Source organism: Talpa occidentalis, unplaced genomic scaffold, assembly GCF_014898055.3.
Source record: "Talpa occidentalis isolate TD23 unplaced genomic scaffold, MPIMG_talOcc4v2.1 talOcc4.14, whole genome shotgun sequence".
In the NCBI taxonomy this organism is placed as follows: Eukaryota; Metazoa; Chordata; class Mammalia; order Eulipotyphla; family Talpidae; genus Talpa; species Talpa occidentalis.
This window is the reverse complement of record NW_023601433.1, coordinates 23,186,869-23,213,102: the sequence shown is the minus strand read 5'-3', so window position 1 is coordinate 23,213,102 and position 26,234 is coordinate 23,186,869. Positions and strand designations below refer to the sequence as shown.

Here is a 26,234-nt window from a genome sequence, read left to right as displayed (position 1 = left end):
TGGGACGTGTGCCACTGGTGTTGGCAGGCGTTGCTCTGGAATGCTCCTTTAGGGGTGCTGGAAACTGTTTACCAGACTGAGACCAGCACTGGTAGGCCAAAACTCCACCAGGGTGTTGATGCTGTGTTGCTGGGCACTGTCCTTACAGTTCCCTCTCCTGTATTTACTGTTCCAACAAGGAATCAACTAGTTGGTGATTTTGTTCTGGTCAGGAGGTGGCACCAGAGATCCGTACTTGCTGACCTGTGCTTTATCCCAGTGGTTCTCTGAGAAATGGAGAGCGGGGGTTACCAGGGTGAGCACCTCAACACAGGGGCTCTATTCAAGCTGGGTGCTGTGTCTGCTCCGTGTTCACCAGGTGCTCTGCCCACAGGTGTATGGATTCCATGTCCTGACTTCTGCACTCTAGGTCTCAGTTGCGGGGCTATCAGATCCAAAATGCTGGCTGTCACCCTGTGCAGTGCCTGCTGTTATGGCACATCCCATGCCCCGGATCCTGCGGCTGGCTCTCAGTTTAGGATGGGGTCTTGCTCTACGCCTTATTCTCTCCTTATCCCCGTTTGTGCTGCCCACCTCTCTCAGAGCCTGAGGGTGTTTTGGGATCCCTGGTTTCCAACTCTCAGGATGTTGGTGATTTTTTTTCTGGTCACTAGGTGGCGCCAGAGATCTTTTCTAGTGTCCTTCCAGAACTGTCTTTCTCCCCATGGGCCCAGGGGAACAGAGTGGGAGTGGTGTGGAGAGCCTCAAAGGCATGGGGGTGCAGGGTCTGCCCTGTGCCCCACTGTCGTGGAGATTCTGCACCCCGAAATTTGTGCCCTCAGTTCTGAAGCCCTCAGATCCAGGATGCGGGCTGTAGCCAGTTTAGTATCCACAGATATGGCGCCTTTTGCACCCTGCTCCCATGTCCAGGCGCTTGGTTTCTGATTACTCGGTGAGGGACATTCACCTCAATGAGGGCTCCTGCGCATCTCCCCACAGGCACGGGACCTGGGCAGCTGGGATCCGCATTCTGCATATTCTTTTCAAGTGCACTGCTTTTCTGCACAAGCTTATGGGCTGGTCTGGGCTATTTATAGGTCTCCACGGAGTCCTTATCTTCCTCTAATGGCGCAAGAGCCATTCACTCACCTCCGCAGTGATTCCTGCCCAGTTTTCCACAGTTCCAGTTCACAGGGTGCAGTGCCTGAAATAGTTCCTTTCCACTCACAGTCCGCTTGATGTGTAGTTTGTTCTTGTTGGTTGTTTTGCTTGTTTGTTTGTTTTCCTCCTTTCTGTTGGTCGGAGAGTGCTGACTTTGTGGGTGGGGGAGGGTAGCCAGGTTCTGAGCTTTCCTCCCTTCTTGTCCTCTTATGACAACTTTCTTCTTCATGCAGTTTGCCAGTCACCCATTATCTTCCGCTTCCCAGTTCTCGCAGGGACCAGCCATTTTTCCTCCCTATTAACTTTTTTTTTTTTTTTAATGGGAGGACTTACTCGCAGCATTTCCCCTCTGCCATGTTGATCTCTCTCTGATGCATTCTTTGACATTGTGCTGCAATGCACGGATGAGATGAATGGTGAGTAGGGGGTGACTTTTCCTCTGGTGGGAAGATGAGCTCATAACTATTGCCTTAAGAAAGCTGAGGAGGAGTCCTCTGCTAGAGCAAGGAAGGAGGGGAGTGTACAAACAGACCCATTGGGAAGGAATGTGTGACATTATGGAAAGAAGGGTCCTGACACTAGCCCGCCCCTTTCCTGCTATCAGCATCAGCATTTATTTTCTTCTGTTTTCACAACGAACTTTGTGCTGAATGGTTCTCTAAAGGGCATCTTTTAATTTTAAATGCAGTGTTTCACAAACAGGCCCCATGGGTTTCCAAACCTAAAAGGAGGTCAGGCTCCTGCCATAGAAGCTTTGATCTTCATATAGCTCCTCATATCTTCATCTTCAGTTACCTTCAGTGTAATAATGTGTGTTCAAAAAGCTATATCCAATGACACTTAAAACCCACTGAGATGTCCCATGTCTAGCTTAAAGTAGCTCTTACACTGCAGATTATATATCACACCACAAAGTCTGTCGAGGTCCATGCCTCCTGATTGTGAATAAGCATAGGATGGTCCTTCCCTTTGGATTTTGCCGTTTTGTCTTTAGGCCAAATGGTCTGAGGTGTTTAGGGAATAAAACAGGTTACGGTGGCAGTAGATAAAATAATTTCATCTCTTACTCATAGACACTGTCTCTGTAAGAAGTGGCAATAGTCTGTGCAGGCCCGAGGCTGGAGATGGCCAAGAAAATAGGTGATGGGGAGAGAGTAAGCTTTGAGGATGATATAGGGAGGTCGACTACTTCTGCTCTTTTTAAAAGACACATGTAGAGTTATTGTCTCTATTCTTCTGAACAGATAATTTAGGTACTTCAAAACTTTGTTCAGAATGTGCATACAATGACTTCCAGCAGAGCTAAACCTGGAATCGCCATAGTAATCTACAGGAAATGTGTCTTTTTTATTTTTAAATAAATTTATTTTATATTCCCCATACAATTGCAACCCCCTTATTTTGACCCCAATCCCTCCCCTCCCTGCCCCCCACCCCATAGAGTGTCTCTCATTCATAGTTTGGTTGATTTTGATTTTCACTTTCTTATAGTTATTCATTTTCCTGGTCCCTTATTTAAGTTTTCTAGATGCCTGCTATGAGTGAGGCCATCGGTATTTTTCTTTTTCTTTCTGGCTTATTTCGCTGAGCATGATCCCTTCCAGCTCCATCCATGTTGCTGCAAATTGCGTGTTTATCTTTTTTGAATGCTGAGTAATATTCCATGGTGTATATGTACCACATCTTCTTGATCCAGTCATCTATTTTTGGCATTTGGGCTGTTTCCAAAGCTTAGCTATTGTAAACAGTGCTGCTATAAACATAGGGGTGCAGGTGCTCTTTGGAATTGATTTTTCTGTGTCCTTTGGGTAAATACCTAGGAGTGGATTGCTGGATCATATGGAAGCTCTATCTTTAGTAGGTTGAGGAATCTCCTCACAGCTTTCCATAGTGTTTGGACCAGTTTACACTCCCAAAGCAGTGCAGGAGAGTTCCTTTATTTCCACATCCTCGCCAACATTTGTTGTTGCTAGTTTTTTTAATATGTGCCATCTCACTAGTGTGAGATGGTATCTTATTGTAGTTTTGATTTGCATTTCCCTGATTGCAAGTGACATTGAACATTTTTTCATATGCCTGGTTACATCCAATTTTTATAGTTTAAAATAAAGATGACAACAGTTCCTAATTTAGTAAACATATTTTAATGTAGGACTAATTAATTTTTCTAGGGATATTATAAAGAACAGCTTGGGATGAGATTTCCAAATCAAGGAAACATGCATTTGTTTTCAGTTTATCAACTATGCTTAAAAGAGCATTTTTACCACTGGGTATGGGCAGTCAAGAATTCTATCATTGGCCTCTGATTTGTTAGTGGATATTCCAACAAATCTTCAAAAAATGGTTAAGAATACTGGAATAAAAACTAGGCCATGAATAGCCCCAATACCATGACAAGAAACATAATCTTAAAACATGTCCTGAAGATGTATGTCTTAGCTGCAGATAAAACAGACACTCCTATTATTGTTGACAGTGCACTTTGTAACACTGCGTAACCTAGCAAAAACAATGCCTCAATTGCTTTTTGGTTTGCTGAGGGTTTAGAACTGGAAACAAATGCATATGAAATATGTGCACAAAAATCAAAAGAAAACCCTATACAAATCACAAGATTCATCATGGATACGGAATCAAGGTTGACATGCCAGAATCCCATGAAACCTGTTATTCCTACAATCACAGAGCCAATAGAAAAAGTGACCCACAAGGAACACAATGGGTGGGGAATTAACAATAAAGAAACAATGAACATAGCTGTGGTTGCAACAATGACACTTCGAATAGTGTTTTCTAAGATTGCAGAATATTGATCAAAATAGATAAAAGCTGGGTTATACACCATTAGGGGAATCTCACACCTTTTGGCAATACTTCGTAATTGGAATAACATGTTCTTCTTACTGCGTGAAGAAGAAACACCCGTGGTCTGAATGAAGGCCCGGGAAGAAGTAATCTCATGTGATGATGAAATATTAATATCATATGTAAAAATTGGAATATGCACTAAAAAACCAGGAATGTTGTTTATAAAACTATCTTGTCATTTACAGCTAAGTTGTTGGCTTCCATATACTGTATATATGCTTGTAACCAAAACTGTGTTAGATTTTGAATGACATAATCACTGTTTTCAAAAGCGGTCAGACATTTCCCCAATGTTTGCCTAGTGTCTTTATCCCAGTAGTCAACTGCTTCAGTCATGATAACCATCACGATGGGACCATAATCTGAAAAATGCTCTTCATGGATGTTAAAATAGGGTGTGATATAGGAATCGTCACTTGCCAGATGTCGAAGGTCTAAACCTTCCTGCACTTGGAAACAGCCATATATACTGAATGCGATGTACAGAAGGTATAAAACCACTATCACAAACTTGGACTTAGTGTTTGTGAGAAAGGGGCCAAAATAATCTCTAAAGAACAAGTTCATTGGATGGATGCTCGATTCTTCATCAGTTCGAAGAGAACTAAATGGCAGCAGCACCTTATCAGCGAGGAAGAATTTTGGTCCGGGTTTCCCTCTGACCTTTGCAGCCTGCGCATACAGGCCGCTTCTCTCCTACCATCTAGGGCCATAGAGGCGCCAAAACAGGTGATGTTATAAAAATAACAGAAGAGCAAGGTTGTTCCCGTGTAAATGCAAAAGTACTGCACGGACTTAAAGGAGGTCATTACCCCTGTAAAGAAGGCCAGGACATTTGTGAGAGTGGTGATGGTGATGGACACCGCCACGTGGGAGTAGACGTCAGACATTCGCTGTTGTACGCTGTCCATGATGTTGGTCTTCTGCCAGGCAGAAATCATGATAAACATGTCATCAACGCCAACACCTGTTAAAAAAAAAATCTTAATGCACATTCATATCCATAAAAGTGTAAATAGCATAATTCAAAAGTTTTCCCCTTTTTCTCTTTGAATGAAGCAACATTGTTTTACATCCTTGTTGAGTTTTTGACAGTCTAGGATTTCTCCCCTCAGGTGTGGCCACCTTCGCTCTCCCAGCACCAGCGCACCCGTGGTCCTCCACCAGAGTCCTTGTGCTCTCCTCCCTGTCCCTCTTGCCACCCTCCCATCCCCCCGCTTCCTGGCTGTCTCAGCTCTAGGTCAGCTTTCAAGTGTTGCTTTGAAAGTTTGTCTTTGTCTGACCCTTTGTCTAGTTTCCCTATATTCCACATCTAAGTGAAATGATCCTTTGTCCCTTAAGGTCTTATTCTTTGGTCCTTCAGGTTTTATTAATCTCACAGAATCTGTGCTTAGGTAACACTCTCCTTGGTTGTCTCTGAGTCCACAACAGAGCACACTCCTCTCTCTTTAATAAGCTTGTGCTTTGCACGGATTGCTATTATTTCCACACAGCACAGTATACTCCACCTCTCCAATTATGGTGCCTCGGTGTTGAGATCAGGAAACCTGGTGGATGTGTTAGTTCAAGCAGGATTAGCAATCTGTTTCTGATTCCACTAGATTACTTGAGAGACCATTTTCTCTCATAAGCCATTTCACAGAAATGCATAAACACTTTCAGCCAACATTCTGTTACTGAACCTATCTGACCACCAACAGCATCAGTCTATCTTTGCGGTATGACTTGAGAGGCACGGCGTCATTTACAGGCACACTCACGCTAGTTTTCCTGATAGTCTGTTTTTGATATCCAGATAATGTCATTCGAACTTCCCAAGTTGAATCTAGCAAGATGGCCTCACCTTCTCCAGATACCTCACAACTAGATTGCAATAGAGCAAGGCCCAAACCCCTGAAGGAAAAACAGACCTCCACAGCATATCTGAGGAGCAGCAGTCCCAAGGGAGGGAAAACATGAAGCAAACTCTGTGTAGTGAGATTGGGGCAGCACAACTCGTGGCTGGTGGGCACATGCTATGCAACAACCCCTACAGTTGGGCCTCCCTGGTGGTGCAAGGGGATGAGTCGCAGCCTGTGAAGCAATCCGCAGACTCTGCAGCACGAGTTCGATGCCCTGGCTGGCCAGGGAGCAACCCACATGGCGAGCAGACTTCTCCTGACTCGCTCGCTGCTCCCCTCAGCAGTGTATTTCAGTCAGTGTGCCTGTGTATTTCAGTCAGTGAGAATCCTCTCACCCCCCTCTCCTCTGGCCTCTACCCCAGCTCTTGTATGCATAAATAAATAAATCTTTAAAAAAGGAAACCCCTACAGTTGTGGTTTTGACACACAGCAATACCAGGGACTCCTGACACCTGGCAATGCACTGAATAAGGGAGTCAGCAAGTTGACAGCCAGGAACTGGAAAGCTTTGGGGTGGTAGTTCAGCATGAGCATTACTGGCTTGAGTGGAGCTCACAGTATAGAACAGCTGGATCCTGACCTCTCAACAGGGAGAGCTGAGTCAGGTCACCTGCGTCTCCCCATAGGAAAGGCTACTACTCGAGACTGGGATATTCAGAGAAATCGCCACCCCAACATGTGGCTAAAGCCAAAACAACAAAGGAATCCTGGTAAACTAGAGCTCAGTGCCTGCTAATGACAGGCACTCACACCCCAGGATAAGGCTTTGAGTGTCAAAAGAGAAGAGAACTCCCTGCCTGTGAGCCCATGTCAGCTGCAATCTGTGCCCGTGCTCAAGCTCAAGCTCAAGCATTCAAGAACAGCTTAGCGTGAGCATGAAGCCATGAAGGACATTAAGGCTGAGAAGTGGGCAAAGAAGTGGGGAGCACTTCCCAGCACCACCTCTGGTATCCACAGCACAGTAGGAAGCTTGAATTCCTGGCATTCATTGGGGTGATTCTTTGGTGCCCCACTGCCCTGGCACTCACTGTACCTTCTGCCCCTCATAAGGACCAGTTCTCTCGTTACTTCAACAGGGGAAAAGACAACGATTTGAAAGTCTATCCCTACTACAACCCATCAAAATTAAAAACGAGGGGACAGACGAACAGATCACAAATGTTGGAGGGAAAAACGAAGATGGGAGCCCCATTCCAGCAAAACTGCAGCACATGACTGACATAGATTTAGGGCAAAAGTTCTAACAAAGCCATGGAACTCCAATAACAGAGAACATGAGCCAGCACGAGAATACAAACAAAGCAATATGAGGTGGCTACAGTTAGAAATCACAGAAGTCTGAAACACTATAACTGAATGAAAAACATTCATTGAGGGCCTCAGTAGCAGACAAACAGAAGCAATGGAAAGAATCGATGAGCTCGAGAAACACCATGTTGGCGAACACACAATAGAACAATGCAGGAAAAAAGGAATTTGAAAAAGGATATCATGTTTTCCTTTCGGGAAAACAAGAGAAATCACATCCATCTCATATGGGTCCTAGAAGTAACAAAAATAAAGGCATAGAAAGTTCACTTAAAAAACAATATCAAAGGGCAAAATGGCAGCAGAGTAAAGATGCTGGGCTCACCCTCTCCATGTGTTCAAACTAGATTGCAACAGAACAAGGCCAATGACTCCTGAAGGAAAAACAGACAATTACAGCACAAGTAAAGTGCCCATCCAGAGGAGGGAGACCCAGCAAGCAGTGGAACAGGCCAAGCAGGTAGCCTGCCTAGGCAGTGAGGTGAGCCCCAGTGGCCTGGCAGAACTGGCAATGTGCTTACACAGAAACATTTGGCAGACCTCAGCAAGCCTCCAGACCGGGTCCTGAAGCAGACCACCCCCAGGCCCCCAGACAGTGGTGCAGATCTGTGAGCTCAGCAGTGGCTCATGGAAGCAGCCCCATTGACAGCAGGCCTTGGCAGTTCTCAGTGAGCCAGGGCAGGACTGGAAGCAGACCAGCCACAGCAGGCATTGGTGCAGACATCGGTGATCTCTAGTGGGGGGGGCGGGAGGCAGTCCTGGAAATAGCCCTTGGCAGACCTCAGGGCCTGGAAGCAAATCCACCAAGGTAGGTCCCCTGCTGAAGTTGACCTATGTCAAGATGCACAGTAAGGAAACTAGAAAGAGTTCAAGGCAAAGACAGAACGAAGAAGGCAGTCAGGCAGAAAAAAAGCAGATAACCTGTAAAAGTACCCTCTTCAGGCTTACGTCTGAATTCTCTGAGGAAATTCAACAAGTGAGGAGAGAATGGAATAATGTATTCGAAACACTCAAAGATCAAAACTGCCAGCCAAGAATATATATCCTGCAAGACTCTCATTCAGATGTGAGGAGAGAAAATAAGGACTTCCCAGACAAATGAAAGCAGGAGTTTGCTATCACTAGACTTCCTCCTCAAGAAATATTGAAAAGAGAACTCCTATCTGAATTTCACATGAGAAAAGTCACAAGAAACTAAACTATAGAAGAGAAAACTAAAGACAAAATTACAGAAGCTAATACCTTTATATCAATAATCACTTTAAGTGTGAATGGAATGAACTTGCCAAGCAAAAGGCACAGAAAGGATGGTTGGATCTGAAAACAAATCCAACTTCTTGTTGTCTCAAGGAGATCTATGTGAGTTCAGAAGATAAACAGATTCAAAGCAAATGGCTGGGAAAATATCCTACAAGTGAATGGGACCCTCAAAAAGGCAGAGACAGACATATTTCATCAGACAAAGAAAAACCCTTGCAGTAAAAAGGGGAACAAGAGGCAGAATGGTCATTGCATAGTGATTAATGGAGCAACACATCAGGAAAGGATGATATACCATCAGTATACATGCAGCAAACAAAGGTGCACCCAAATATATAAGACAACTATGTGACAAACCTAAAAACAGACATTGACCACAACACAATGATGGTAGAAGACTTTGAAGACACCCCACTTACTTCAAAGACAGATCAACCAGAGGGAAAATAGACAAGGAAACAATAGCCTTAAGTGAGCAATAGACCGCTTGAGCCCACCAGACATTTATGGAGAACAACACTCCCCAAAAGCTGAGCACACATTCTTCTGAAGGTCACATGGAACATTTTCCAGAGTGGATCACATGTTGGATCATAAAACAAGTGTGAATAAATTCATGAAGTTTGAAATCATTGTCAGGCACCTTTTCTGATCACAATGGTATCAAATAGAAATCAAGCACAAAAGGAAGGTGGGAAAAACCCTGAGTAGGTGGTGACTATAAAGCACCACACTCATGACTATTGGGTTAATGAGGAAATCAAAGAAGAAATTAAAAAAAAAAAAACCTGGAGACAATGGAAAATGAAGACACAACCTATCAGAACCTCTGGCCAGGAGCAAGAACAGTTCCAAAGGAAAGTACAAGGCAACACAGGCCCACATCAAGAAATAACAAAGAACTCAAATAAATATGCTAACATTACCTGAAAGAATTAGCAAAAAAGCTAGTTGAAGGAAGGAAATAATAAAAATCACAGTGGAAATAAATGACATAGGATTTAAAATGACAGTTTAAAAAAGTCATTGAGGACCTCCCTGGTGGTGCAAGGGTAAGACACAACCTATGAAGTTATCTGCAGCCACTGGGCCACGGGTTCGATCCTTGACCAGGGAGCTGCGCACATTTTGCAGCAGATATCTCCTGACTTGCCCGCTGTTCCCCTCAGCAGTGTATTTCAGTCAGTTTGCCTGTTCTGTTCCCCGCTCTGTCTCTGGTGAATCCTCTCATCACCCCATACCTCTGGCCTGTACTCCCCACCTTGTATGCATAAATAAATAATGTTAAAAAAGTCTTTTAATTTAAAAAATCAATGAAATGAGTAGCTGGAACTTAGGGAAAAAATAAGATAGAAAACTTCTAGCTAGACTCAGTAAGAAAAAAACTCTTAGTACAAGGGGGTAGAAGGAACATATCTCCACAGATTAAAGGCATCTATACCACACCCACAGGTAATATAATCAGGGAGAGAATAGGATAAGATTTCAGATACACAACAATGATGTGCACTATCACCACCCATGTTCAACGTAGTATTGGAGGTACTAGAGCTATTAGGCAAGAGAGGGATATAAAAGGAACCCAAATTGGAAACAAAGAAGTCAAACTATCACTATTTATAGATGACATGATAATGCATATAGTAAAACCTAAACACTACATTTTACAAAATATTCTATCAGGGAAGTGAGAGACCGCAAAATCAACATGCAAAATTATGTTTATTCCTATATGCAAATAATGAACGAGAAGAGAAAGCCCTCAGGAAAACAATCTCATTTACAATAACATCAAAAAGTATTAAATACCTAGAAATAAACCTAACAAAAGAGGTGAATGATCTAAGAAGAGGTGGCACATATACACAATGGAATATTACTCAGCAATCAAAAAAGATAAACTCATGCCATTTGCAGCAACATGGATGGATCTAGAAGGAATTAGCTCAGTGAAAGGAGCCAGAAGGAAAAAGAATAATATTGGATGGTTTCACTTAAAGCAGGAATATAGGGGAACCCAACAAGACATCAGTGTAAAAAAATAATAACAGCACAAAACACAACACAATAAAGACAATATTATAAATCAGAGACATCCTGCAGGGGAGGAGGAAGGAGAGGGATCAGAGGGAGGGAGGAGCACTGGGGACTGAGGTGATGGTGCACGAGTGCATTGGGGAAGGAAACTCAATGGGGACTGCACATGAGGGACTGGGGGAAGCAAATATTGTTCAAAAATGAGCAATGATGTAAAAATTGAAAAATAAGAAATAAAAGTAAAAAAAAAAATTAAGAGGTGAATGATCGATTCAATGAAAATGATAAGGTATTGCTAAATGTAATATAATAAGATGCAAGAAAATAGAAAGATATTCCCCGCTCATGGATTGGAAGAATTAATATTGTTAACATGTACACCTTCTCCAAAGTAAGACAGATAGAGATGAAATGGAATTCCTATCAAAGTTCTAATGGAATTTTTCAAAGAAATAGAGCAAATTTAATTGAAATTTATATAGAGCCAGAAAAGACCCCAAATAGTCAAAGCAATATTGATCAAAAAACGTATTGGAATTAAAACAGACACACAGACCAATGGTATAGAAATGACAGCCCAGAAATAAACCCATAATTTTATGGACAGTTAATGTACAAAGCAGGAGTCAAGAGTACACAATGGAAAAACGAAGTTCTCTTCAACAAACGGTACTGCAAAACTGGGTAGCCACAAGTAGAAAAAAGAACTAGACCACTCTCTCCTACCATACACAAAAAATAACTCAAAGTGGATTAAAGGTTTGGATGTAAGATCTGCAGTCATATAATACATAAAAGGAACCAGGCAAAATACGCCATAATATTGGCTTCATGGTTTTCTTTGGGGATTTGACTCCAACTTCAAGAAGACAAAAGCAAAAATAAACAAATGATACTGCACAAGCTAAAAGGCTTCTTCCCAGCGAAAGGATGTCTCATCAAAATGAAATGACACCCTACTGAATGGGAGAATACATTTGACACCCTACTGAATGGGAGAATACATTTGCACATCACACACCTGCCAAGTAGCTAATATCTAAGATCTACAAAGGACTCAGACAACTCAACCAAATGAAAACAAGCCAATCAAAAATGCACAGGAGAGCTAAATAGTCACTTCTCCAAGACGACACACAGATGGCCAGCAGGCACATGAAGGAAATGTTCAACATCACATATCATCATGGAAAGGCAAATCAAAAGCAGAGGGATGTACCACCTCACTCCAGTAAGAATGGGTTACATGTGTATCTAACAGAAACCACAGAGGTTGGTTAGGATAAGGAGAAAAAAGAACCCTAGTACTTTCTTGGTGGGAATATAAAGGTTTCCTAGGTTTGAATTCACCAATCTCATGTGGATATGGTAGATTGCTTTTAATTATTTTTTCAATTCTCAATCACACTGAAATGAACATACTTACTCTACTTTTTGGAGCATTTTTTCAATTATTAGGACAAATTCCTAGAAGTAGAATGGAGAGGTGAAAGACATGCACCTTGAATCCCCTTGGAATCCTTTTGATTTGATACAAAAATTGGACTAAGTATGAGCCCATTCATAATCTCCTAGCAGCAGATGACAGTGTTCATTAGATACAACCACCCCAAAAGCTTCAGTCTCACAATATTTATTATTCTAATAAGAAAACAAGGCATCTAAGTTTTGGTTTAATTTGCATCCCTTGATTGAGAGGTCATATATTTTTCCCCCTTACATTTTCAGTGTGTTGTATTTTCCCTTTTCGGCATTGTGTGTGTGTGTGTGAGAGAGAGAGAGAGAGAGAGAGAGAGAGAGAGAGAGAGAGAGAGAGAGAGAGAGAGAGAGAGAAAGAGAGAGAGAGAGAGAGAGAGGGAGAGAGAGAGAGAGAAAGAGAGAACTGCCTGCTCATGTCATTCTCTTTACTTTTCCATTTGGGGTCCTTAATTTTTGCAGTTCTGAAAACACAATTTAATGTTTATCTTAATTTCTGACACCTTATTTTGGATCTGTAGTCATCTAAGCACAGTTCTTTTACTAAATCTATCATAAACTCTTTCTGTTATCTACTTTCTCCCAAACACACACATAGTTGTAGCCGCACATTTGCTTTACTCTCCTAGTATTAGAAATGGTGCATTTGCAACTATTGTCACAAATGGCACCCCCACGTACAACATGAGGCCAAAGCCACTCACCACTGCCAAGGCAACAGAAATCACTCCAACGACTGCAATAAACATTTTGTTTCGTATACAGCTAAACCTGTAAATAGGGAAGGAAAAATGATGAATTTTCGGCAGCAGCTTCCATACTCAAATTCCATCAATTCATGACATTCTTGATTTTGGACCTGTTCTGAAATCTCTTCTGCGACCATTCTACACCTGTCTCCTGGAGACCTTTAATTCCCATGCACTATCCCAGACCCACCACACCAATTCAAAGAGGGAAAATAAAAGTTGGCATTTTGTGCTTTAACTTAACTATCTTCTAATGCAGCTGGCCAAGCACTAATTCCCTAATGGTGTTTCAGAACCACATACATGTACTGGAGCACAGCAGATGGTTAATTCCACTCTAGTGTTCAAGGAGTTGTGTGTGAATAGAACACAACACTAAAGGGCAGGCAGCTGTAGTTGAGAAAGTACCCACATCCAATTATCTTTGCACTCATTTCCTGATTCCAACTAGCTATTAACACCAACCTAAAGAGTTCCTTACAACAGAGATAGTATGTGGTTAATAAAATGCATTAAAGCATCCTGCTAAAACAGTTTCAAGATTCTCCTTTATTGATGAAGTGGGTTCTAGAAAAGTTGCTATTAATTGCAAAAAAAATGTTTTGAAATGTACTGTTTTGGGATCAACAAATGACTTTTCTGTTTCTCTGTTGGACCACCAGAAATAGGAATATAGAGAGAGCATTTGAAAGCATGTATGCAGTACTTTGCCTCCACAATAACTTTATTACATTTTAAAATATTGACAAACATCTGTGGTTTTATATTTTAATTTTATGTGAATAGTTTTAAAACAAATGATTGATAAAAGTTTCTCTGGACTTCTATAGGAAAAAGAAACTAAGTTTGAAGACTAGGAGAGACAACTAAGGAAATGGAGCTACTGATTCCAAAACAGAATGTGACAAAAAGACTTTTTCAGACCATATTCACATAGCAAAACTTTCTTTTTAATAAAAGTTTTCTGCACCATTGATGTGTTTCACTTTTTCTCAAACTGCTGGTGCCTTGAGTTAAATTTACTGTCCCAAATACACACACACAAACACACACACACACGCGAATTTCAGAGAAAAAGTAAATTGCTTGGTTACAATAAATTTGAATGTAATTAATATTTTCCTTTTGCAATACTTCTTGAAAACAATACTTATAGGGGCCTCCCCGGTGGCGCAGCAGTTGAGCGCTGGGTTGCGAAGCTGCCCGAAGCCTCCGCAGCGCCAGTTCGATCCCCGGCTGCTCCCCGGCCACCAGAGGAGGGTCCCACATGGCGCGCAGACCTCTCCTGCCGCCCGCTGCTCCCCTCAGCAGTGTACTTCGGTCCTTCTGCCTGCTCTGCTCCCCGCTCTGGCTCTGGTGAATCCTCTCACCATCCCTGCACCTCTGGCCTGTACCCCAGCTTGCATACATAAATAAATCTTAAAAGAAAACAATACTTATAAATATTTAAGATACAAACAATACAAACATAACAAAGATAAACTTCAAATGCAAAAAGATTAGTCAGAGCTACACAGGACATGTTTAGTCTCAAACCCTTTTACAAGTTTCTGCATTTTTATGTAAAATTTTTAAACACTGATGTAGGAAGGTAAATTGTTGGCTACAGTGACTTTACTTTGACTAGTTGTGCTGATGTTCTCTAAGCAACTGTTAATAATTGTAAGTGAAGGAAAGATATGAAAATGGACACTGTAGGAGACTGATGAATGCACTTGCAGATATTCTAGAACTCTACAAGAAACTTGATAGAAGCAGTTTATCAAAATGATTGGAGAATGATCAACTTTAGATTTCCTATGACCAGGGATCAACAGATCTTCACTCAGTAGGTTTACAATGACGCTGCAGAATCATTGTGTCTAAAATTTTCCTCACACGATTCCAATGGTCAGTCAAATTGAGGCATCCCTGACAGCAAAATGGCCAATTTTCTGAACATTCTAATAACTTGACAGCATCGGACTGAATTGAAAATGATTACACTTAGAAAACTGTATGTTCGGGGAGGAGGACACATCTTTCTAAAAGATAACGATGTCTATTAAACACAAGAACAATTAAAGTATATTTGAGAGGAGAAAGATTTTCCAGATTTTATCAGAAATTGATCTAATAGTTGGCAAAATAAGACTTGTCATTTCTAAAATGCCAAATATGAAATAGACTACAAAATCAATATACCACTACTTGCCATAGAATGGTGTTCAATTTGGCAATACTCTCTTGGGAAGGTCTTACTGTTATCCAAATGATTTCATTCCAAGCCAAAAAATATGCAATGCTCAAATGTGTTGAATCCCTGAGCTAAACAAACATAAGATAGTCGTATTGATAACAGAGAGAGGGAGGGAGAATTGTCAAAAGAATCTACAAAGGCACCAGCAGGAAAATCAGTTACATATATTCAAGTCCAAGGAAGGCAAGTATTACGACTATACTCAGCACCTGTGCCGACAGAAATTTCCTGGTCCTTTTCCTCTTTGTGTGTGCTCCAACCCAGGAAGTAGTTTTGCAATATGGAAAGGAGGAAGGCATACTAGACAAATACTATGAGAAACACCGTCCTAAATATGCTCAGAATGCTTAAGGAGAACACTGACAAGGAAAGCAATATATGAATGAAATAATAATATACATCGAAAAATTTAAAAGGAACCAAACAGAAATTCTGGAGCTGAAAAGCTAAAAAAACAACCAACAAACATATACAACACAAACAAGTGAAACATGGAGATGCAGACCAGATTTAGCATTGTGCTGGAATTGCTCGCCAGAGCCATTTGTCAAGGAATAGAATAAAAAGAATTCAAGCTGGAAAGTAAGAAATATAAGTATCCTGTTTCAGAGATTACATAATCACAGATATGAAAATTCCAAAGCATCCACAAGAAAACTACTAGTTACAAAAAATTCAACAAAGCTACAAGATACAAGAACAACTTATAAACATCAGCTCTGTTTCTATTTACATGCAAAGAGCAATTGCAAAGGAAATTAAGAAAGTGATTCTATTCAAATAGTATCTAAAAGAAGAAAATACTTAAGAATACATTTGACCAAGAAGGTAACAGATGTGTATACTGAAAATTAAAAACACTGGTGAAAGAAACTAAAGAAAACCTAATTTAATAGAAAGACATCCTTAGTTGATGTGAAGGATTAATACTGTGAAAATGTCAATCACCCAGCAATCTACTGATTCAACTCAATTTCTATTGAAATTGCAATTTCCTTTTATCTTTTTCAGAAATGGAAGAGCCAACCCTCAAATTCACTTGAAATTGCAAGGAGCCCAGGATATCCAAAACAATCTTGAAAAAGAAGAAAAAATTGCAGGACTGAGATTTCCAGATTTCAAAACTTACAACAAGTTACTGTAATTAAAACAATGTGGGGACCTCCCCGGTGGCACAGAGGTTGATCACTGGCTTGCGAAGCTGCCCGCAGCTTATGCAGAGCCAGTTCGATCCCTGGCCGCTGAGTGAGGGTCGCACATGGTGCGCAGAACTCTCGTGCCACCTGCTGCTCCCCTCAGCAGTGTATTTTGTCAGTCTGCCTGTTCCGTTCCCCTATCTGGCTCTGTTGAATTCTCTCACCCTCCTGCGCTTCTGACTGTACCCAGTGCTGGTATAAATAAAATAAATAAATCTTAAAAAAAAAAAAATGTGTGACTAGCATACAAATAAACATACAGACTAACAGTATAGAATTGGGAGTCCAGAAATAATCCATAAATATAGCCAGTTGATTGACAAGTGTAGTAAGTCTAACAAACTGGAAAAGTCTCTTCAATAAATGGTTCTTGGAAAACTAGATCGTCACATACACAAGGATGATGCTGGGACCTTAACTAAATACCATAAACAGAACTGAATTAGACATTGATCATTGATTTAATAAAACAGTTAAAACCATAAAAACTTGTAGAGGGAAACACAGATTCAGTGTGCATGACCTTGGACTTGTCAATGTACACTTAGATATAATACCAAAAATACAAGAACCAAAAAAATTAGATATGTTGGATATCATAAAAAATAAAAAAAAATGTTAATTGTTACAGGCCATTGTCAACAAAGTGAAGAGACAGACTATAAAGAGTAAGAAAATATCAGCAAGTCATATAGCTGAGAAGTGGCTTAATAACTGAAATATTGAAAGTGATAAGGAAAAACTTGAATCAACAACAAAAGGTCAAACAACCCAATTATAAGAAGGGCAAAGGACTTGGGTAGACATTTCTCCAAAGAGGATATACAAGAGGCCAATAAACAATTGAAAAGACTATGAACATGATCAGATATTTACAGAAATGCGAATCATCAGCACAATGAGATACCACTTGACACCAACTAAGACAGGTAAAATCGATAAAAGGGAAAAGAATGAGTGTTGGTTTATAGGGAGAGTGTGTAAAAACTGGAGCCCCTATCAACTGCTGGTGTGATCGAAAAGGGTGTAGACTCTGGAAAACAGTGTGATGGTTCTTCAAATAGCTGACTCTTAACATGAGCACACCATGTTCCTTGCAGTGTTACGATTGTCATGAGAAGGAAATATTCCAAGTGCCCACAAAAGACCGTGGGTAACCAAATTGTGGAGCACACATACAATGGAGCACAGAGCCATCGAGTGGAATGAAGATGTCACATGTGCACAAGGAAAAGCCCTGGAAGCATTATGATTAGTGAAATAAGTCAGTCACAAAAAAATGTATGATTCCATTGACATGAAAATCTAAGAAAGGCAAATTCATAGAAAGAATAGAGTCAAGGTTAATCAGGACTGGATGAGAGAAGGGCAGCAGGAGCCACTGCTCACTGGTCACAGAGTTCCTCCTTTGGGTTATGAAAGATATTTGGAAACAGTCACGACAGTACGCAGCCGTGGGGATGTGATTGATGCCAGTGAAATGTACACTTAAAATGGTTAGAATGGCACGTGTTACGTTAAAAATCTTACAACAAATATTTTTAAGTTTTAAAACTAATGAAAGTTTTTTTTACCTGTAGCATGATACGATTGCAAATAACATGATCAGAAGGTATGCCGTGTAAAACAAAGGGACCACTGACCTAGCAGTCGCCTCAAATTCCAGTTTCCTAGAGAGTGATGTGAAGTAGACCACCTGTCGTAAAAATACATTCAGCTAAAATAACTTTTAATTCCAATATTTGTGTATGAGTGACAAGATCTATCAAAATATTATAGCTTATTGATTAAAACATGTTACAGTTTGGTAAAAGATTAAAATACTGTGAATTATGATTTTAGAATAAAGGTAATAAAAAATGTTCCCCACCAATGCATGGCATGCTTTCTAAGACTTCTTTCAAAAATCCAATATTTAATATTCCTGAGTATACAAATTATCAATTTTCTCTAATACTGTGTAATCACTGATAACTGTCAAAATTTTGGCTTTTTGTAAATGACGAGTAGGTTGCTGTCTTTTGCTATTTAATAAAAAAGTATAATTTCAGGGCCTCCCTGGTGGCGCAGCGGTTGAGCGCTGGGTTGCGAAGCTGCCCGCAGCCTCTGCAGGGCCGGTTCGATCCCCGGCTGCTCCCCCGCCACCGGAGGAGGGTCCCACATGGCGCGCAGACCTCTCCTGCCGCCCGCTGCTCCCCTCAGCAGTGTACTTCGGTCCTTCTGCCTGCTCTGCTCCCCGCTCTGGCTCTGGTGAATTCTCTCACCCTCCCGCGCTTCTGACTGTACCCAGTGCTTGTATGTATGTATGTATGTATGTATAAATCAATCAATCAATCAATAAATAAATCTTTAAAAAAAAAAAAAAAGTATAATTTCAGCAAGGCCTGGTATCCAAATTCTTTTCCCAGTGGGTGTCTCTCACCAGGCCTTGGCAAAAGCGTTAGCAGGTTTGTTCATCCTCTAAGGTGCCTGGCAGGATGCTAGAAAATACTTGAGAAATCTGAGCTAGTCGTGTTTTTCAAAAACACAAGGGAACTTCAGCTTAAATGTTTGTTTTTCATTCCAGTGACACCAAGCAAGTTTTTGGGGACTCCAGAAACAGTGCAGACCTGAAGTGAGAGCATTCTGGCTAGAAAACCAAAAGGAACCCTGAAGATCAATGTCTGCTCTGAACACTCCCACCCCTGGGGTGTAAAATGAGTGTTTCCCACTAGAATGTGACCCAGTATCTAGGTTGGCGGCTTCCCTTGGTGTCCCTTGAAGAAAGCTGGCTTAAGCTTCAAAGAGAGTGGAGCAGACCCGGTTCCACGTCAAGGCCTCCACCAAGTAGCCATGCGTGGAAAATCCGTGGACAGTTCTTATCCCTCCTACCTTCTCCTCCCTCTAAACCCAGCCCAAGGCACCTGGATGTTCTTCAAGGTCAGGCGCTTTTCAATGGCATGAATTTGGTCCAGGAACCCGAGCAGCCACTTCTGGCTGTGCGCGCTGTCCACAGAGTCCGCGGTCTTCAGGTAGTACTGCAACCGCATGGCCTTGGCTTGCAGGAGTAAACGGCTAATCCCCGAGCCGGGACCTAGCATGGTTCCTCCCAAGAGGCCGGCCAAGTAGAGGGGAGCAGCGGAAGTGTTGTAAATAGCGAAGGTGATGCTTTTCAGGTCCATGTTGTTATTCTTCTGCCAGGTGAACAGGAGTGGGTTGGAGGGCATGCAGGTGCTCTGGTACCTGGCACACACCTGAGGGTAGAGGACCTGGGTTCCATCTCCCAGGGGCACGGTCATCATCTGCACTGCCTTGTCCAGTTGACTAATTTCTGAGAAGATGACTTGATCCAGCAGATTGGTAGTGTTGGAGACCACCAGGATGGAGGCAAAGTTGACCTCCATGCTGGACCGCAACGGGGAGAAGAGGTGTGGCTCGTTGGTGGAGAAATGTGCCTGCACAAAGCGCCGCTCGGCCTTGGCTGGGCTGCCCAAAGGGGTGTAGTGCTCCTCCAGGTTCTCTTCCGTCTCCCTGGGCAGGTACATCAAACCGGTGCCCAGGACAGCCGTCAGCACCAGGGGCGCCAGCAGGAAGAGCCAGGGGTGCGAGCCCACAGCCAGCCCCATCTTCTGGAATCCCCTGGCGAGGGGCTGCTCCAGGCAGTTGGTCTGGCAGCGGGACCTCCCAGGGGATGGCTGCTGCCCCTGGGCTTCTGGGACCGGTGAATCACCTCTCTCAGAAGGCTGACAGGGTGGGTCTGAGGAAGGCCCCGAAGCCTGGCTCTCGTCGGGCTCCTGCCCCTCACTGGACTCCAGGACCTGCTCTGGCTGCCCCGCGGAGGCGGGGAGCTGCTGGGGCCCAGTTGCCGCCTCAGGATCTGCTCTGCTCTCAGACTCTGGCTGGGGCCAGTCCTCCTGCTCTGGCCTCTGAGCCCCTGAAGCCTCCCCTTGCTCGAACCCCCCTTGGGGTGCTACCTTGGAGGAATGGACACCCATTTCCGGAAGGACCAACCAGTTGTTCAACAGGAGAAGAGAAAGCAGTGACTGGATGTTGCACCCAGTCCCCTCCCCCCGCAGCTTCCGGGAGGAATCCACAGGGAGGCTGTGCCAACGGTCACAGCTCCTCGACCTTTGACCTCCGCTGTGCATGCTGGGATGCGGCGGGGGGCTGCCAGGGGGGTACTTTGCTGGAGAGCGGGGTCTTTCCACTGGCCTAGTTGGGGGAAGTGGTTTCCAGGCGGGTCTGCGCTTGCCCTTAGGATCCCCCACCTGAGGGGCCTGCATTTGCTACACTGTTATCAGTCCTGGTGTTCCCTCCTGTAGCCTGGCGGGGGGTGTTGATATATCTGCAGAGAGAAGCAGAGGCCGGGACAGAAAGGGAGAAGGAGGCTAGAGAAGCCCAGAGTGAAGACTGCGGGGGCTTTTCATTTCATTTATTTATTTTTTTATATTTGTTTATTTATATTCAAGGACTGGGGTACAGGCCAGATGTGCGGGAGGGTGAGAGGATTCACCAGAGACAGAGTGGGGAGCAGAACAGGCAGACTGGCTGAAATACACTGCTGAGGGGAGCAACGGGCGAGACAGGAGATGTCTGCCGCGCCATGTGGGACCCTCGCTGGTGGCCGGGGCCGGGGACAGCTCCACAGTGCAGGGCTCAACCCGCGGCACCACTGGGGAGGCCCCACTTTTCATTTTAAAAGTGAAGGGAAATCGAATACTAATAAAATGCTACTCATGAAAGTTGAGGTAGTTAGATTACAATCACGAAAAGTGGATATTCAGAAGAATAAAAAATATTGCAGATAAACAGGTGACCACATAGTGACAAAGAGTTTGATTTATGGGACAATCCTAAAATGTGAGGAGATTGTAGTCTCAAAATATGTTTTCAAAATTCCAGAGCAGAAGAAAATAATGAAAATTACAATGGACGTGCATAAATTGGAGACTTGATAAATAGAGAAAATCATTGCAATCCAAATGACTAAAATCAAAAATGAAAGATTACCATGGATCATTCTGAAATTTAAAAGAATTATAAGAAATTACTCTGAAAAATGACATGCCAACAAATTGTGCACAGTGGATGAAACAGACAAATTCCTTGCAATAGAAATGGTACCAAGGCCAAATGGACAGACCTCTCTCTAGGAAGAGAATGACTCAGTCAAAGAAAAGCCTCTTTGAGTATGCTTTTAACTGGACTTAGGAATGTCGGATGATGTACAGTTCCTATTATAAGGAAATTTGCCTGGCATTTTCCCATGGTTGCAATCTCTTTGCATTAATAGACATTATGTTTTTAATGTAAGTAGAAAAAGTATTTTTCATAAAATCTCCAGATTATAAGACTACTCTGTCTAAGAGTTTATGGGAATATCTTTTATAATCTCTTAAAGGAGGGCCTCCCCGGTGGCGCAGCGGTTGAGCGCTGGGTTACGAAGCTGCCCGCGGCCTCTGCAGCGCCGGTTCGATCCCCGGCTGCTCCCCGGCCACCTGAGGAGGGTCCCACATGGCGCGCAGACCTCTCCTGCCGCCCGCTGCTCCCCTCAGCAGTGTACTTCGGTCCTTCTGCCTGCTCTGCTCCCCGCTCTGGCTCTGGTGAATTCTCTCACCCTCCCACGCTTCTGACTGTACCCAGTGCATGTATAAACAAAACAAAAACAAACAAATAAATAAATAAATAAAAACATGCCTCTATTTAAAAAAAAAAAAAAAAATCTATATAATCTCTTAAAGGAGAAATAGATTTTGAATATTGGTTTTCCATAAGATCATGGTTGAAAGGAGACCACAAGATGGCACCTGTTTTCTAAAATGTTCAACATCACTTGTAATCAGGTTAATGAAAATCAAAACTACCATTAGATACCATCTTACACCAGTGAGAATGGCACATATTAAGAAAAAAACTAGCAACAACAAATGTTGGCGAGGGTGTGGAGAAAAAGGAACTCTTCTGCACTGTTGGTGGGACTGCAAACTGGTCCAACCACTATGGAGAGCTGTGTGGAGATTTCTGGACCTACTAAACATAGAGCTTCCATATGATCCAGCATTTCCACTCCTAGGTATTTACCCAAAGGACACAGAAACATCAATTCCAAAGAACACCTGCACCCCTATGTTTTTTAGCAGCACTGTTAACAATAGCTAAGCTTTGGAAATAACCCAAATGCCCAAAAATAGATGACCGGATCAAGAAGATGTGGTACATATACACCATGGAATATTACTCAGCATTCAAAAAAGATAAACACATGCAATTTGCAGCAACATGGATGGTGCTGGAAGGGATTATGCTCAGCGAAATAAGCCAAAAAGAAAAAGAAAAATACCAGATGGTCTCACTCATAGCAGGAATCTAGAAAACTTAAATATGGGACCAGGAAAATGAATAACTATAAGAAAGTGAAAATCAGAACCACACAAAAAACTATGAAACAGAAACACTTTTTGGGGGGGTGGGGGGCGGGAGGGGAGGGATTGGCATCAGAAAGGGGGGGTTGCAATTGTATGGGGAATATAAAAATAAAATTTATTATTTAAAAAAAAATGGAATGAGAAGAACAAAAAAAATAAAAAAAAAAAAAAGATGAGCAAGAAGATTTCGCAAAAAACCCAAAAGTGGTGAAGAGATAGGAGGAGATGATGTTGCTGAAGTAGGGCAACAAACATCACGTGGAATATCAATATCCAGGACTATTATTGACAAGCTTCCATTTTTTTTTTTCATTTATATTTTTATGTGAAAAGTACAGTGCGTCAGTTCTCACACTTTTTGGTTCTATAACGTATTGTCTACTTTTTCGAATCATTGAAAACTCAAAGATGATTACATGTCTATAGCTATCAATATTTATTATACTAGAAATAAAAAATTAGAGAAATTTTAGACATATATTAATTCAATTTAAATGACAAGTGTTGTTACTAGTTAATGTTTATGAAAATAACTATTTTAACGCAAAAAGTAGTGATGAGTAACATTATTTTTTAAAAGTATGCTTTTTTTCAATCTCTTTAATGTCTGGCTTAATAGAAAAAAGCTGAATTTCCCTACCTGGTTCTGCCAGCATTCTGTTTTGCAATCACGGTCTATGCATCCATTGGAAAACTCCCGTTTGGTTTTGTGGTGTCACAAAACAATAAGAGTGAAAAAACCTAAATAACATCTTAAATATTTATTAAGAGTTGGATCTTGTAGATCACCAGAAATGGTCTCCTAGGATTAGGGGACTACGCTTTTAGAATCCCTGCCCCACAGCAGGAAAGCTTGACTATACTGAGAATCTCAGAAATACATTCTTGATGCCACAGCCAGGAGCAGACTGGAATAGACCGATTGAGATTTCAAAGATGATTTTATCAGAGGTTGTCTGGGTGATATCACTTCTCAAAGTTGGGAACGAGCCTAAAATGTTCACTCAGTTCATTCATCAAACATTTAGTATAATTTTACATTATATGCCAGGTACTAGATACCAGGGCTCTTTCTGTTCTCTTTGGGGCAGATTAAACAGTGAACAAATAAACTAGTAAAATATGTATAAATATAAAGTAGAATTTATTTATCATGTATATGTAAGGATGGCAAATTCTATGCAGAAAAATAATGTGAAGAGTTATAGGGAAAACAGGAAGGCTGTGCACAGGACAAAGGAAGACCTCCTTAGGAAGGCATTATTTGAGTAAAGACCGGAAGGAAGTGAAGGAACCAATTGGATATGTGGTAAACGTGCTTTCCCAGATTAAAAAAAAAATCTTTAATTTTCCCCCTATTCCTTCTGTAATCAAATCTATTGTATCTGGCATTAGCTGCAAGTGTAAGAAGATGAAAGAACTGTTCAGTGTCTGCTAAGTACCAAGCACTTCATAAGCTTTCATATCCATATGAGATTTGGGACTTTCAATAAGATTTTCAACTTAGTGAAGGAAAGAAAGCACATGTAAACGATTCCTGTAGTTATGTAGTTTTTAAGAACAGAAATAGCTGGTTTGAAATTGCACCACCATAAGTTTTTATGCACCGGATCTATAGAGTCTACAATTCCCTTTCAAGAGGTACAGATGTAGGAAGGGAATTCTTCATTAAAGGAGGGTAAATCAGGAAATTCATACCTAGTCACACTTAAATGGTTTACTTGTGTTTACAAAGTGTGTTCATAAACGATCTCACTTAGTCTTCACAGCAATCCAAGAAGCTGGTATTATTCTAAGACATATGATGGCCTCCATTGCTCAGCTGAGCTAACAGGTTCAGAAGGCTAGATAAATTAGCTGGCCATGTGTAGAGTTGGGACCTACTTTTACCGTAATTTGCCTTTCCGCACAGTGCTTCCCGACGCCATATGGCTGTTATGAGCAGCAACTAAACCAAACAAGCGTTACACTCCCCTGGCTCCGCCCCTTCCCTTTGCCTACTGCATAACCAAGTCCGATGGAAGACAGGGCCGGAAGGAGGAAGTGCGCAGGCGGGTGACGTCACACACTTCCGCCCTCTAGGTCTGGGCTTGCGCGCGAGAGGACTAACCTCTCGGGGAAACCGCCTGGAACTCTGGTTTGGCGCAGACGCAGAGCAACCTCCAGGCGGAACTGGGTTGTTGCTGCTCCAGTGATAGACACACCCGGTGTGAAAAGGTGGTAGCACGCTGAGCGGTGCGCATGCGCGGGCAGTTCTCGGGGTGAAGGGTTGAGAGCCGGACAGGGCGGCCAGCTGGGCTGGAGCGGAGCAGCGTCAGGATGGACGAGGACGTGCTGCCCGTCCTGAAGGTCCTCATCATCGGCGAGAGCAGCGTCGGCAAGTCCAGGTGAGGCGGCCCCGCGGTCGTCACGGGGGCGGCGGACGGGGCTGCCGTGGCAGCGTCTCCCAGGCCGGCCGGGAACCGTCAACGGTGAGCCCCGAGTGGCCGCGCCAGTCCCTGCTTGTGCGCCGCAGGCCCCTCCGCCTCGCGGCCCGGCGGCCCCGGCTCCTGCGGCCTCGCTGCCCGCCCTGCCCGCCCCGCACCGCCCCGCCCCGCACCGCCCGCAGCCCCCGCCAGCCAGGGTGACGGGTCTTGCTCCCCCGTCCTGGCGAGAGCGCCCCGCGGCTGCCGCCCGCTGCGCGAGGCCTGGGCACCGGGGCTGCGCTTGTCCCGAGGCTCGCCTGGGCGAGGCCGCGGCCAGTTGGAGTCGGGACTTTATCACTTTGGGATTCAGGTTGGACTTTCTCCAAGGACGTGACGCGCAGGGAAGCCTCGTGACGCCGCAGGTCGCCGTCCTGGCCGCGCTGCAACGCCCGCCCCGGCTGCTGCTGTTGTGTTTCATGAGTCAGCCCTGAAAGATCTCTTTGGTCTTCCAGCTGCTTGACTCACTCCCTGTGCTATGAGATAGTTTTGCTGAAGCTGTGAGCCACCTTGACAAACGATGGTTCCATTCTGCCGCAGCACAGAAGATAACAGAGTGTTGTTTTTTCTTTCTTGGCGCGAGGGGAGTGATACTGACAATAGTTAGACTTGAGTGTGTGGCGGAGACATGGAGCTCGCGGTGTAGGAAGAGCGTCCTGATTTCTTCCAGGTCTGTGGAGCAGTTCCCCGGGTGAATTTATCCTGACCATTTTTCCTGTTTTCGCTCCTGATACACGTACATTTCAGGTCACTTTCTTAATCACTTCCTAGTTAAGGATTTTTAGAGACTTAAGGATTTGAAATTTTATTCTCTAATATGTTCTGAAGGTTTATATATTTTTTAAGCATGGTAATATATTTTCATATTTTTTCTCATTTAATGTCCTCTGCACAGGAGTGAAAGATTTGTGTTCAACAAGGATTGCAGTCATGGAACACTGGGTTAGGGAAAGTATAGGGTGTGGAGGAGCGGAGGAGGGTGGGAGGGAGAGAGAAGGGCTAGAGAGAATGATCACCGTTCGTTTTGACGGTTTAAAAGGTTTTTACTGGCATTATCTCAATAAGAACTCCATAGCTTGTGACCTTTCTTTTTTTCTTGAGATGTGACTCTCATTTAGGTTAAGGCATATCATATTGCTAAATCTGAGGTCAAGATGAAATCATTTCGTGATTCAAGCCAATAAATGGCAG

At 42.9% G+C, this 26,234-nt stretch overlaps 2 protein-coding genes across 2 annotated transcripts in view; both read right to left on the bottom strand.

Moving 5' to 3' along the window:
* LOC119245159 (patched domain-containing protein 3-like) overlaps positions 1-4,922 on the bottom strand; it is a 19,976-nt gene extending 15,054 nt beyond the window's left edge. Inside the window, 2 exon segments of the mRNA XM_054695461.1 lie at positions 4,195-4,480; positions 4,675-4,922. Of these exon segments, the coding sequence (XP_054551436.1) occupies positions 4,195-4,480; positions 4,675-4,922 (534 nt within the window).
* LOC119245158 (patched domain-containing protein 3-like) lies at positions 4,910-20,233 on the bottom strand. The gene is made up of 4 exons (XM_054694850.1): positions 19,081-20,233; positions 17,752-17,873; positions 12,698-12,764; positions 4,910-4,978 (listed from the first exon to the last, which is right to left on the bottom strand). The coding sequence occupies exons 1-4, from the start codon at positions 20,149-20,151 to the stop codon at positions 4,949-4,951; spliced, it is 1,290 nt and encodes a 429-aa protein (XP_054550825.1). The 5' UTR covers positions 20,152-20,233; the 3' UTR covers positions 4,910-4,948.
* Positions 20,234-26,234: the final 6,001 nt, after the last annotated feature.

Coding starts and splice junctions, on each gene's coding strand:
- LOC119245158 (XM_054694850.1), bottom strand. CDS start 20,151: ATGGGTGTCCATTCCTCCAAGGTAGCACCCCAAGGGGGGTTCGAGCAA. Junction 12,765..17,751: donor GCAATCGTATCATGCTACAG/GTAAAAAAAACT, acceptor CCCTATTTACAG/GTTTAGCTGTATACGAAACA. Junction 4,979..12,697: donor TTTCTGTTGCCTTGGCAGTG/GTGAGTGGCTTT, acceptor TTTTTTTAACAG/GTGTTGGCGTTGATGACATG.